The following is a 13,255-nucleotide window of genomic DNA, read 5'->3' as shown; positions in this document are numbered from 1 at the left end:
CTCAACGTGACCTCTTTACTTGGTCAGTTTTGTTTAAGCAAGCAATATATATATATTAAAGGAGTTTAAGGTTAGAACGATGTTACTCAGCAGATTTATCCAGGTTCGGCCTCTACGCCTACGTCCTGTCCCCGGAACACGTTCCGAGCTTTCGAATTCTCTACTGAGCTTTTTAACGGTAGAGCATCAAACCTTTTATAATAAGAAGCTGAGTATAACAAGAGTACCTTCCTCTATACCTCTACTCACTCCTATTCTATTGCTGAGTACTATAACCGAGTACTCAGCCTCTCCTTTCTAATTCTAGAAATGATAATAAGTTTGTCCTAAACAACAATTGCTAAGACACTTTAGATGATTGGATAATCACTCTAGACTTTTACACAGTAATATGGAAATTGGTGTAAGTATTTGCTTTGCTTTTTCACATAGATTCTTCGAGTAGAAATTTGGTCAGCGTAATGGCTTGTTGAAGATCTGCATCGAATGAAGCAACTGAAAGGCCTATTTATAGTGACACTTGAGGTATCGGTTATTTCGAATTTCGAAATAACTGTTGGAGGGAAACGGCTTGATGTCGTTGTCACTCAGTACACGCTCAGTGCCGTTGGCCAATTAGATTATTGTATCTTCTGTCTTCGGTCAGTGCTGAGCAGCTTTTAGACAGACATGCAGAATGTTTCTCCTTTTATGGCAAAGTCTTCTAGACAGCTTTCTGTGTCTTCTGAACTTTACCCAAAGTAGAAATACTTTGTCTTGAAGTTGTTCCTTGCTCAGCTGCTGTCTTGTACTCTTTATCGTCCAACTCAGCAGCTTCGTTCCGAAGTAGATAAAGAAAGTCTTCCAGATCCTTCTTCATGCTGAGTTGCGTTTTGTCCACAACGACAGCATTTTGTTTACACGGGCCGAGTTGTCTTGGGCCTTTGACTTTCCTTTGGGCCTTTAGCCTTTTAGTCTTTATGTCTTATAAATAATTTATCTCAACATTGAACAAACACATTAGTGTAATAAATCAAAGCATTTAAGCTTAGTGTGTTTTAGAATATTTTTAAACATATACTCAAATAATTTTGTCAAATCAAAATCATGTGGAAAGGTGTTTCAACACCATCACCCGAAGGTTGATCAATATAGTCTTCATGCTCATTCGCGCAGCCTGTTGAAAACATTTCTCATCACCTATGTCATGGGGGTGCTCTTCTTCAAAGGTCTTCAGTGGGGAGATGTGAATTGGGTGTGCCACACCGTCATTGCTCTTTTGTTTCTTGGAGCATTCAACCTGTTCCTTGTCCTTCTATTTTAACATCTATGCTTCCTTCCACAAGTACCAAACACCCTTGACGTCACAACAAATCTCCAATCTCTTCATTGCATTTAGATTAATTGGCTCCATATGCGGTCCCAGAGTGAGCATAATGAATTTAGGATCAAAGAAACCCACGTTTTTCGCAATAGTGGACACGTATGGGCCATAGAACAAACCAACAACACTCTTCTTCAGTTGTAAGACAGATATATATTCAGCAAAGAAATACCCTACGTTCATTGGCTTGTGACGGTGCATGCAGGACAACGTGAACAGGTCTGCGGAAGGAACGGTGGCTTGATGGACCCTACCAAACAATGATCTAGCCAGCACTCGGTGTAGGCACTTCAGTGAGTAATTATCAATGTCGGAGGCCTTTGAGGTGCTTGTGCTATACTCGTTCTAACCGGTGATGGTTTTCTTAAAAGCACCTGTATCGAAGTCGGTCGGGATCTCACAAGCAGCAGATGCATATGGTTCCTCATCAAGTCTATCCTGGTCAACTTGACCCATGAGAATATTCATTATGTTGATGGAAAGTTGAGATGATTCCCTCGAAGGCAAAATTGGTATCTTTTGTGCTGTGTTTTGTCAGTTATGGAAGGATCTCTCTGGAAAGTAGAGATGAACTCCAGTGTGAGCTCGCGATATGATTCTTCATCAATGGAAAGGAATGGGGTAAGGTTTGCACCATAAATAAAAGTCTTCACCTCCTTAGTGAGACCCACGGTCTCAAGGCTATCCCAACAAATCTGAAGGGTGGAATGAAGGTCTATGTTCTTGAAATTCTCATAGTTCTTCTGTTCAGTCTCATTGGAAAATGTAAGCACCTGGTGAGAGAGGGCACTGGAGCTAATTGTGCTACCGCTGATGTCCAATTTCCTCTCCTTTCCTTTGTTGGCAGTGGATGACCTGGTGTTCTTTCTGACCATGAGGATGAGGTTAGGGTTTTTCTTGGTTAAGAGAGAGAGAGAGATGAAGTGATGGGGGAAATCAGTTTTACGATGTGTGGAGTCCCAAAAGTAGGCCTTTATAAAGGTGAAGAGGGGGAACTGGGATGTGGTTGGCGGTTTGAATTTGAACAGCCAATCAGATTGCTAACCGTCTAAAGAACGAGTTTATCCACATTCTGTGTTTGGCTGTAAGGATAGTCTTTTCCCCTTCTTTACCGTTTGAATTCAGTAATGAATGTGGTTGCAGTCTCTAATGATGTGACAAGACGGCTGCAATTAAGTACAACTCTGCACCATTGGTGGTTACCGCCCCCTATGTATGTGACATGGAACATCTCTTCACTGCCTATGAGGGGACAAAATCACTAAAAGCAAAATTAAAAGCTTAATAAATAGAGTAAAATAAAATTGGTCGAAAACATAAATGGTTAGGATTCAATTAAATTAATCCATAAATAGGGGTGTTGTATTGGGTTTTGACATTTTTCAAAATGGAGGGTAAATAATTAAAAGGAAAAAGTATAAAAATAAACCTTGTGGTTACACCTGTTTTCGATTGGTACCCTTGTGGTTTAAAAATTTACAAACTGGTACCTTGAGTTTCATTCTGTTAGCAAACACAGGCCAAATTGACTATCGGTGTTAAAAAAAAGTCAAAAGGAAAATAGTTAATTTTGTCCTTATATTTATTTATTTTAAAAATTAACTCACTTTATTATCTAATTATCAAAAATAAACCCCAAGATAAAAAATAAAAATCAATTACACCATCTTCTCCATCTCTCTTTATTTTCTTTTTTTTTCTTTCTCTCTCATCTTTGTTAATTTTTCTCTATCTAAACAAATAATCAAATTGGGAATTCATTGTATTAAACTTGGTGAACTGTATTGGTGTGCCCTAGTTCTTAAGCATTGGTTCTATGCTATATATTGAACATTATGTATATTGTTAGAATACATTGTATAATGAATAAAGGCATTAATTAATTCTATTTATATCTTATGCTATAAACCCGAATGAAGTATCCATTGATTGTTAATCATAAACCTATCTAAGACATGTTCTATTCGTGGGAATGAATAAAACCAAAGGCATATACATGGTGTAGTAGTGTTGAACATACGACTGCAATAGTTGTATACTGAGATATGGATGTAGGTACATGTTGATGTAGCTCAATGCGGGAGTGGATCAATCCGCTCTAGATAGATTCATGGTGGACGTGTCATTGATCTTTCTAAATGTAGAACTCTAGTATCTCCAGACCTGGTTTCATTATAGTAAATGATGTGGAATCTGGTTCACTTTGATATACGCCTAATATGTACGTAACAGGATGCCGAATATGGGTATGTTGGGTGAATTAGTGAACATGTTGTTGTGTTTAAGTGAAGTGAAAGAATTACCACTCACCTAATAGTGAGCTGATATCACCGACCACTTAATAAGTGGAACTGAAGAAGCCATCATGTCTCTGCTTTATAATATATGATTCATCAGTTCACTTTCGATCAAGAAATATCATAAACCACACAGAGAATGGCAGCCACCATGTCCCTCTTTTACAATATCGATATGCAATTGTTAAGAGATACTAAGAGATCATCTATTAGGTTTCATGTCTCCTTGAGATGGCTGAAATAATTCGTATCAATTGGGGGTCGTGATGTTTTGCTAGAACCCACTTACGGTAATTGGGCGTTAGGCCCATGACTGACTGAGGATGGACCCATAGGATCGTGCACACAACTACTGTGATGAAACTTAAGCAATAAATACATGTTATATATTTAATCAGAAAGGAACGGATTAATTAATTATCAATTAATTAACTCTAGGAACTAATTGATTATTCCTTAAATAACAAGTTAATCAATTTAGTATTTGAAATTGATTATAATTGATTAATAAACTTCCTAATGTAATTAATTAGTCAATTGATTAATTAAATCGCATCGGATAATTTATTGGTGGAATTGATAATTCAATTAAGTTCTTTCGGGCCTTAATTGTAATTGTTGGTTATTCCAATTAACCAATTAATATCAATTGAATTAAATAAATATTCTTGGGTTTTATTTATGAGGTTGAATTAATTAGGAGTTAATTTCCGATTAACTAAAATTACATAAAACCTAGTTAGGAAAGTATTTAAGGCCTAATTAAAAAGAACACAATAAACCCTAGCCCCTATACACAAAGAATTCGGCCAGCACCTATAGCCCCTTTGCTCGGTGTTCATCGAATCCGTTCTTGCTTCGACTTGCACCGGTTTCATTTCGATAGAGTTGGTGCACGAGACCTTGGCGAATCAAACGGCTTGTAGATTTCTTCAGCCATCTCTAGAAGAGATTTAACCCGTAAGTTTCTGATAACTCTAGATAAATGTTTTAAGGTTTAATCTGTGGTAATCTAACACGGTCTACGGATTCTAGAAAATTTTAAACGGTAGCACTCAGATGCGCTTCGTTTATTTTCTATGACGAATCCCCAAAAGTGGTATCAAAGCTACAGCTCGTTAGATTGGATGGATTGGCCTTGTTCGAGTTTTGAAACTTCGAGTTAATTATATATATGTTTGTGTTTTCTATTTTGAAAAACGAGAATTAAAATAAAATATATTTTCTATTTTTGGATTCACGAGATTCGGTGGCTGAACTGATTGTATCGAGGTCGGGGCTAAAGGTCCGTAGGGTCCAAGTTTTTATCGGGGTGTCGCTGTCACGACACCACTGGGAATAGGGGCGGCTCAAACAGCCCATGTTGATTTTTTAGGGCTGTTCGAACAGCCCCATCCTAGCCGCAAGGGCTGCTATCGCCCCCTGTGGCGGCAACAACACAAGCCAAGCGGCTGTCCGCGATGGACAACCGTCGAGTTGTCAAGTCATGGGCCTATCGTGTTTTTCATGGGCTGGGTTTTTTTAGGATGTTTAGTGTTTTAAAAATTAATTTTAACCTGGAATCATTTTTGCACTAAATTAAAATATTTTTCATATTCAAAATGTTTTAATTTTAATTAAATTCATAGGATTAAAATTATAATATATAGTTTTATTTTATGCAATGATAAATAAAATGGTGTTGATTGTGAAATTAGTTCAATGGACCGTGACACCGGGTATTGAATGGGCTTTAATTTTAGAATGGCTTAATACACAAATAACCCCCTGAATTTGTCCAAATGTTGCAACTGCCCCCTCCAATTTTCAATTGTAACAACTTACCCCTCGAACTTGTCTAATTGTAACAATTTACCCTTTAAACTTGTCCAATTGTAAAATATAACCCCAAATTGTTGATATGGACTGCAATTGAAGAAACACGTGAAATGCAAAATCTGCAACGCTCGTAGAGTTTGATAATCAGAACTTTGGCGTGATACGAATCCGAAGAAACGTTTTTATGATTGCTTCAAGTACGGGGTAAAAAAATTTCCAATTTGGGGTCATGTTTTACAATTGAACAAGTTTAAGGGGCAAGTTGTTACAATTGAAAGTTGAGGGGGGCAGTTGCAATATTTGGACAAGTTCAGGGGGTTATTTGTGTATTAAGCCTTTTAGAATTAATGATAACCCAAATTTAAAGTGGGAGTAAAATAGATAATTTTGCATAATTGGACCTTTACAGACCTCGGTCATAAATTGGTAAAATTAAAACGGCTTCATTCTAAGTAACTCGGTTTAACCAATAGCTTCTTAGATTGAATGATTTTTAATTTGGAATTGCACTTATAACATACACACGATATTATTACTATTTTAAAGAAAATGATATCATTATATAGAATCAACGTACAAAGTATGGTGAATAAAACTTGGAGGGCTACAAGTCCACTCCACGGATTCTGAAAAACAATAACCCACTCTAGGTAAAGCATTAGGACCTTATTCGTAGAATGACCTATAAAACTAACTTCCGTATTAGCAAAATCATTAATCAAACTCTTACAATCACCCATAAAAGTAAAAGTATTATTGCTTGAACTTTTCGTTGGACTTTAAATATGCAAAACAACAGTAGAAGCGCCCGATTCAACCTCAACTGCATCTAACCTCTTCTCCTTTAACCACCTCAAAACCTCCCTAATATCGATCACTTCCCCTTCTCTAGACTGAAAAAGAACCAGGAATGATACGAGAAAACGCTCCCTAGAAACAGCCCTGACTGTCACGAAGCACTGCACAAATACCTAGCCTAGTTGAACATTAAAGAATAGAAGCATCTACATTAGCTTTGAGGAAAAACAGAGGTGGGTTATGCCCATATGTCAGGGTATAGACGCTAACAATTTTGATAAGGAAACATAGTATTTTAACTTGTGTATAATATGGTCATCGCATGCTCAATTTAATGTGTTTTCTTACACACTTTGACTTATGTCTATATTTAATCAAATTTTTATTGATTTCTATACTTAGGGTAAATATTAGTAAATCATAGGGTTAAATGCCAACACTTTTTATAGTCAGAGACAATACAGTGCTTACAAAAAAAAGTCAAAACTACAGAAATATAAATCTAATATAATAATTGTATCTAAAACATTTCTTAATAAATTAACAGATCTGGTGAATCTTACTAAAATCGTATAGATTTAACAATTCAATTTAAGATATTCTGACCATGAATTTTTAAGATAATTTATTTTCTCTAGCATTTCAACTTGCAAGTGAACAAATTTCATCTAAAAAAACTTGAAAGCGAACAAATTAAAAATATGTAAAAAAAATCATAATTTATTGACAAGAGTATTCTAATGTCTATAAGCAACAGGGTTCGTATAGACCTTAATGACCAAATACTAAGATTCTAATAAACCTAGATCTAATGATGAATATATTACGGGATCATTAAGATCATATAATCAAAGATAAAGGCTATAGTTACTTTGTTTTTTACAAAGTAAGTCATACTTTATGTATTTTCACCATTGGATTAATTTTATACTTCATCATCCAATGGTGAAAATACACAAAGTAATGGTACTTTGTCAAACTATAATAAAAAATAAAGCACTATACACAAATTTAATGGAGCTTTCCAATACCTAGTAGCTACTCAAACTTTCTCGCAACCCCCAAAATCAGTCCCAGATAAAAGTCATATGAATTCATCAATCGGCTGTATCAAAAAGTATACAAACATCAACAAAAATTTATCGATTTAGTTATTTTCAACAGGTCAGTTTCTGACATTTTATCAACTGTTAACATAGTTTTTCAATAACACATGATGGCTCAAGCTTAAGTGACATGTCACAAACCGAATTCTCGATTGGCAACTTGTTGGTGGCATCATTAACTTATGTGAAGAATCAAGTGAAGAACTTGTGTAGAATCAACAGACAAAAGGCTCAAATGTAGAATCAAGTGAACTTATGTCAGTTGCAACTAAATCTGATTGATTTTGTGTGAATTCACGAGTTCCATAAATGTTTGATAAAAGAGTGTCCCTAATCTCAATCCTACGACTATTACCTGCAGACAGTTGAATACTGGCATCACTCAAATTGCTACTGAACTCTAATGTTTGGATATCACTGAAGTGGCTGCTTTCTTCTCCAATTGCTTGTCTTCTTGAATCAGCTGTTGTTCTGCAAATTGGACAAATGGGTTTCTTCAATATCCATTCATCGATGCATTGAGCATGAAAACTGTGTTTGCAGATTGGCAACTCTCTGCACTTATCACCAACCTTGAAACTATCCAAACAAACAGCGCAATCTACTGGACTTCCTCTGCTTTCTGCTATAAAATCATAGCTCGGGAGCTTCTCTATATCACCTTCAGTTAATGTTCCTGGATTATTATTATTATTATGGTCTCTCTCAGTTGCAGAATTGTTTCTGATACTTCTTCCAACGATATAAGCATGAATTACCACTAATAACCCAATACCTACAAATAATAGTATCACAGATATCACTATAGCCATGATTATTACCTCTGTTGCTAGCCCAAGATGGTTTTTGCTGATCATTAGTCTTTGTTCAATATATCTTTCTATTTTCGTACTCTTGGTTAACCCAAATGCAATTAAGAAAGATCTGAAGATTGATGATAGAAAACAAGTGGGGATAAAAGGGACAAAAATAATGATTAATCAGTGGGTTTGGTTAAATCTTTATGATGATGGAGTGGTTAAGCAAAAACAAATTCTACAAGTAGGGACAAAAACTACAGTGGCATAGCATATGCACAAAAGAAACACACACAACAACAATAAATTGACAATTTAGAATTAATTCGTTCCGGGTAAAGGACTGAAAGGATAAGCCCATCTGTAAACGAATAATCCAAGTAAACTACGTATTTAACCGCAATTCAGACATCTCAATGATTCTTGGTATTTACAGCAAAATGGTGATGGACCAAAATTAGAATAAGCACAAGGAAACAATAGTGTAGAGTCCGCTCACTGAAGATAATATATGCAAATAAAATCAAGACTGTAAGTACTTACTAAAACTCATATATGCTATATATAGCTTCCTTCTTTCTGTCATGAACCCAAAACCAGACCCTCTCGATTGGTCACACGAAGCACAGCTTGTGCGCTTAATGGAGAGAGTTTAGATTGACAAAACTGCTCCCAAGAATTCAACTCCGAATGCTCAGATACAGCTGGTGTAAGCTCATGTGACTTCTCATATACAGTTTGCAGCTCCAAAAGGAGGGTTCGAGCAGCATCCCTAGATGCCGGAAGCTGGTCACTCAGTTGTGATGCAGCCACTTGAATCAATTTGTCAATCCCATATGATTTTATTCCTTCAATGCCCTTTTTGATACAAACAAATATAAGTTAGCAACTCAGGATGGGGGATAATGATCGACGGATAGACTTAAATTTTGATACAATATAATTTTAGATTTCTGCTATTTCCTCATTCCAGAGTAAGAATAAAAAAATTTGTGAACTGTTACATATAAAAAGCTCCCTCACATTAAGCATGCACCAGAAGGAGAAGATAGAAAATTAAAGAGTTAATTACACAAGACTACATAATTCCTTGAGTAGAAAAGTTTTTCTACAATAAGCAACCATCCCTACTTCTATCAGCATATGCAGAACTTAAAAGGATAAGTATGCAACTTGGACCAAAATGTTATGCGTATCCCTAATAATGGAAGCTGTGAAAAAAAATATAGAGTTGTCATTAAACCTCACTAATCAAATTGAGAAGCAGATGATTATATAAGGATTCATTTTCCTACCAACCGATGTACACTTCGAGAAAAGCACCTTAAAAGGCAAGTATGCGACTTGGACCACAATGTTATGCATATGCCCAATAATGGAAGCTGTGAGGCAATGTCATTATCGTGGAAAAATATAAAAAAAGAGTTGTCCTTTAAACCTCACTAAAATTGAGAAGCAGATGATTATACGTGGATTCATTTTCCTACCAACCGAGGTACACAATGAGAAAAGCACCTTAAAAAGACAAGTATGCAACTTGGACCAAAAAATTATGCATATGCCTAATAATGGAAGCTGCGAAGCAATGTGATGTAATAACTTGTATTATCGTAGAAAGGAAAATAAAAGGAGTTGTCATTAAACCTCACTAATCAAATTGAGAAGCAGATGACTATATAAGGATTCATTTTCCTACCAGACGAGGTACACTTCGAGAAAAGCACATTGATGCCTTAGCTCGAACACGAGGATTCCTGTTCTTAAGATGTGGCTGTAACTTTGGTAACAACAATGCGGGGGAAACCCAAGTGGTCATTGCAACCAGAGCTCTCTCAGCTGCCTCACAAACAAACTTCTTGTCTTGTGAAGATTTGAGAAGAAGCTGTACAAGCTGCATCCAGGAAGTTCAACAACAATTTTATAAAAAATAGTTGATCAGTTCACATGTAATGCAAGAACAATGAACAAATAAACAAATGGTGCAAAAATGTCAATAGAAAAGAATTACCAGAGGATCCAAAAGATCAATTATGTGATCATGATATGCATTAAATATGTCAGCAGCAGTCATGATAGCAGTTTTACAAACAGCACTTCTTGGATTCTTTAATGACTTCACAATGAGCGGTATCGAATCCCCCCTTGTTCACCAAAAAAAGATTGTAAGAGATGGATTTATCATCCAACAGAGAAAAGGGGGTTGTATTTATATGACATAGATATAGATAATAACACCCAATAAAAATAATTAAGACTTACAGCATATCCAGCAATTCTTCCTTGTGAAATATTGATAGTCGACGCATGTCATTTAGTGATTCGCAAACCATGACCCAATCTTTAGAATCTAGTCCAGCAAGAAGTGCCTGAAACATCGTTCTTGCAATATATGAATAATGCAATAACTACTAAAAAGTAGGCCTAAAAGTGCTTTAGCAGATATAACACATGGAATCTGGTAATGGTAGGTCCAATAAACTTAACCTTCAAACTGGCATCAACATCTGCTACATCACTCAAATTCTCTGACTCGGTGTATTCTACCTCCACATTAACTACCTCTGTTACAGGATTAACGGTTTCACCACCATTGGAAGTAGTTGAAACCAATGAGGCAGAGGTTTTCATTGGCCACTTTTCAACATTCTCATCAGCACTCTCGGAGTAAGATTTAGCAAAATTCATTTTGGTAGAACTTTCACTTTTCATCTCAGGTCGAGGTAGTTTATTTAGGTCTCTGAGAGCATTCTCTGACATCATTGTCAGGGCAAAGACCTGAATGAAAAATACAAATATTTCAACAAAGTTTGTCCAGTGATATCTACAATATATATAAATAGGCAAAAATATCTGCGGCAGATTGACAAGCATAGTTCCTATGAGTAATGAAATCCAGACATACTCAAAATAAACACCTTCCTTAAAATAAATAAATAAAATTAAGAAGATAATAGAAGCCTCAACTTATAAACCCAGGAGAACAAGTTTGATTGCACTTCCTTGTCCATCATTATATATTCACGTTGCACATATGACATTCATAATCCATAATATCTGACTCATAACAATAATCCATTAAATAATCTATTCTCTTTTCCAAGCTCAATCCAATACTCCAGCTTTTAACATCTTATTAGCAACTTATCTAGTCAAGCATTGATTGAACTAAGACACAGCAATGATTTGTAGCTAAAAGCAGAAATCTTCTTTCTTATTTCTGTCCACAGAAAATGAGTACTGGGGATCCTTCCTTGAATCTTCGTCATTCTTGATGAAACACTCGTGTCCGTATTTCCCTTTCACTTCAGATCAAGCCCCTCGAGAACATATTGGAATATTGCACAAAATTAAAGTAAATCTATAAAAATATCGAAATTCCGCAACACTAGTATACTATCAATTAACTCCGGAATGACGTCAAACAAGATCAGAGTGTTAAGCCACCAATTAAAAACCGTTAGCAAGAGCTGCCTTAGCTTTTCGTTTTAATTGGTTTTCATAATTCGCAAATTAAGGCCGATAATAACGACTGTAAAGTACAAATCAAATTCGTCACTAAGAAAAGAAAATGTTTATCTAAACGAATGACTCAGAAAGCAATGCCGAATCAACGGAACACCGACCAAACAATGATTTAAATCCCATCAAACCCATTTCAAAACAAATCGAAACATAATGAAAAAAAAGAAAACCAAATGTAGACTGTGAAAACTCATCTAACAGCAAGATCTAGCCATACACTTGCTCAAAGATCAAAATTATTTCAATTAAAAACACAAATTGACATCTGTACAAATAGATAGATAGATAGACGTAGATAAACCAAATGTTAAAAAGAAGAAAGAGACGGTACCAAACAAGAAGATAGCCAGAGAGGTGATCGGCGAGGCAGATGTGGTTTTTCAGTATTTCCTTCCTCTCTTCGAAAGTGAAATGGTGGGTTGGGTATATCAGTGTCAGACTTAAAATATTTGTGGAGAGAGGAAGTAGATGGGGGAAATAGGGAAGGAAACAAGTAACTGGCGAGTCTTCAGTCTTCACAGTTCTCAGTCAAACGAGACGACGTCGCAGCGACTGATTCATTGATTAGAGCCAGCCAGGGGATAATTCCCGACCTGGGCCGGCAGCCACGGGATTCTTGCACGTGATGGACCGCCCCTCCTGTTTTTTGTTTTTTTGGATTTCATAATAACTCTTCGATTTGTTGATAATACCGAGTTTGCCACTGCTTGGTTTTAAATTTTGAAAAGACGCTCCAACGCGTTGAAAGCGAGAGGGGTTTGAAAGACAGGTTTAATTTACTCATTAATTAAGCAATTAGGACACTTTAATGATGATATTATGATTAGTTCACTTTTCATTCTACGTGCCTTGATATTATGATTAGTTCACTTTTCATTCTACGTGCCTTATTACTAATCTAGCCCATTTGAAAGGGTCTATTAACATATTTAACATACTTCTCTTTCATCTTAAATTAGACACTTTTATCTATTTTTTAATAAGAATACCTCATTTCAATTCACTTTTTTCCTCATACTCTCAAATGTTTTCTTCGTCATCCCAAACCATAATAGAAAAAAGTCAAAGAGAGTCATTGCCAAAATCAAAAGTAGAGATGAAATATTTGTATGAGTGTCCTTCGAATTTTGTGATCTCAGAAATACGTGTGATGAGTTCGGTTTCGTTAGGGATTTTGAGATTAGCAGAGATCAGAGGAAAGCATTTATTGAAGTATTCTAAATTTTGAAAAGGAAATACAAAACATATGAAGTTTTCCAAACGGTATGTTTTTAGCTTATACGGGTGCTTTTTTCGTTGGTCTTGCCTCTTTCTTCATATGCAATGGTATCGTTTCAATTTCCTTCATTTTTATCGCATCTACGATGAAATTTGTCGCATCTGCGATAGGAGCAATTTTGTCACAGATGTGACAAAATTCATCGCAAATGCGACATCAGCTACTATCAATGCGACAAAAATGGAGAAAATCAGAAATGGCGGATTCAACGAGAAAACATTCAACTAACCAACTACGTACTTAAATAATGTGTTCGTAAAATGAAGAAATAATAC

At 35.8% G+C, this 13,255-nt stretch overlaps 1 protein-coding gene across 3 annotated transcripts; it reads right to left on the bottom strand.

The window, feature by feature from the left end:
- Positions 1-7,630: 7,630 nt before the first annotated feature.
- LOC136232300 (uncharacterized) lies at positions 7,631-12,261 on the bottom strand. Of its 3 annotated transcripts, none has more exons than XR_010690459.1 (8): positions 12,033-12,261; positions 10,664-10,954; positions 10,439-10,545; positions 10,188-10,320; positions 9,876-10,070; positions 8,723-9,037; positions 7,955-8,157; positions 7,631-7,853 (listed from the first exon to the last, which is right to left on the bottom strand). XR_010690459.1 is itself a non-coding variant. In XM_066021368.1 (7 exons), the coding sequence occupies exons 2-6, from the start codon at positions 10,937-10,939 to the stop codon at positions 8,762-8,764; spliced, it is 987 nt and encodes a 328-aa protein (XP_065877440.1). In that variant the 5' UTR covers positions 10,940-10,954; positions 12,033-12,261; the 3' UTR covers positions 7,631-7,853; positions 8,723-8,761. The 3 variants fall into 3 exon arrangements, 1 of the variants encoding a protein (XP_065877440.1); XR_010690458.1 differs by having other exon boundaries at positions 7,955-8,058; XM_066021368.1 differs by lacking the exon at positions 7,955-8,157.
- Positions 12,262-13,255: the final 994 nt, after the last annotated feature.

Source organism: Euphorbia lathyris, chromosome 6 (genome assembly GCF_963576675.1).
Source record: "Euphorbia lathyris chromosome 6, ddEupLath1.1, whole genome shotgun sequence".
NCBI lineage: Eukaryota > Viridiplantae > Streptophyta > Magnoliopsida > Malpighiales > Euphorbiaceae > Euphorbia > Euphorbia lathyris.
This window is presented reverse-complemented; position numbering and strand designations above follow the sequence as displayed.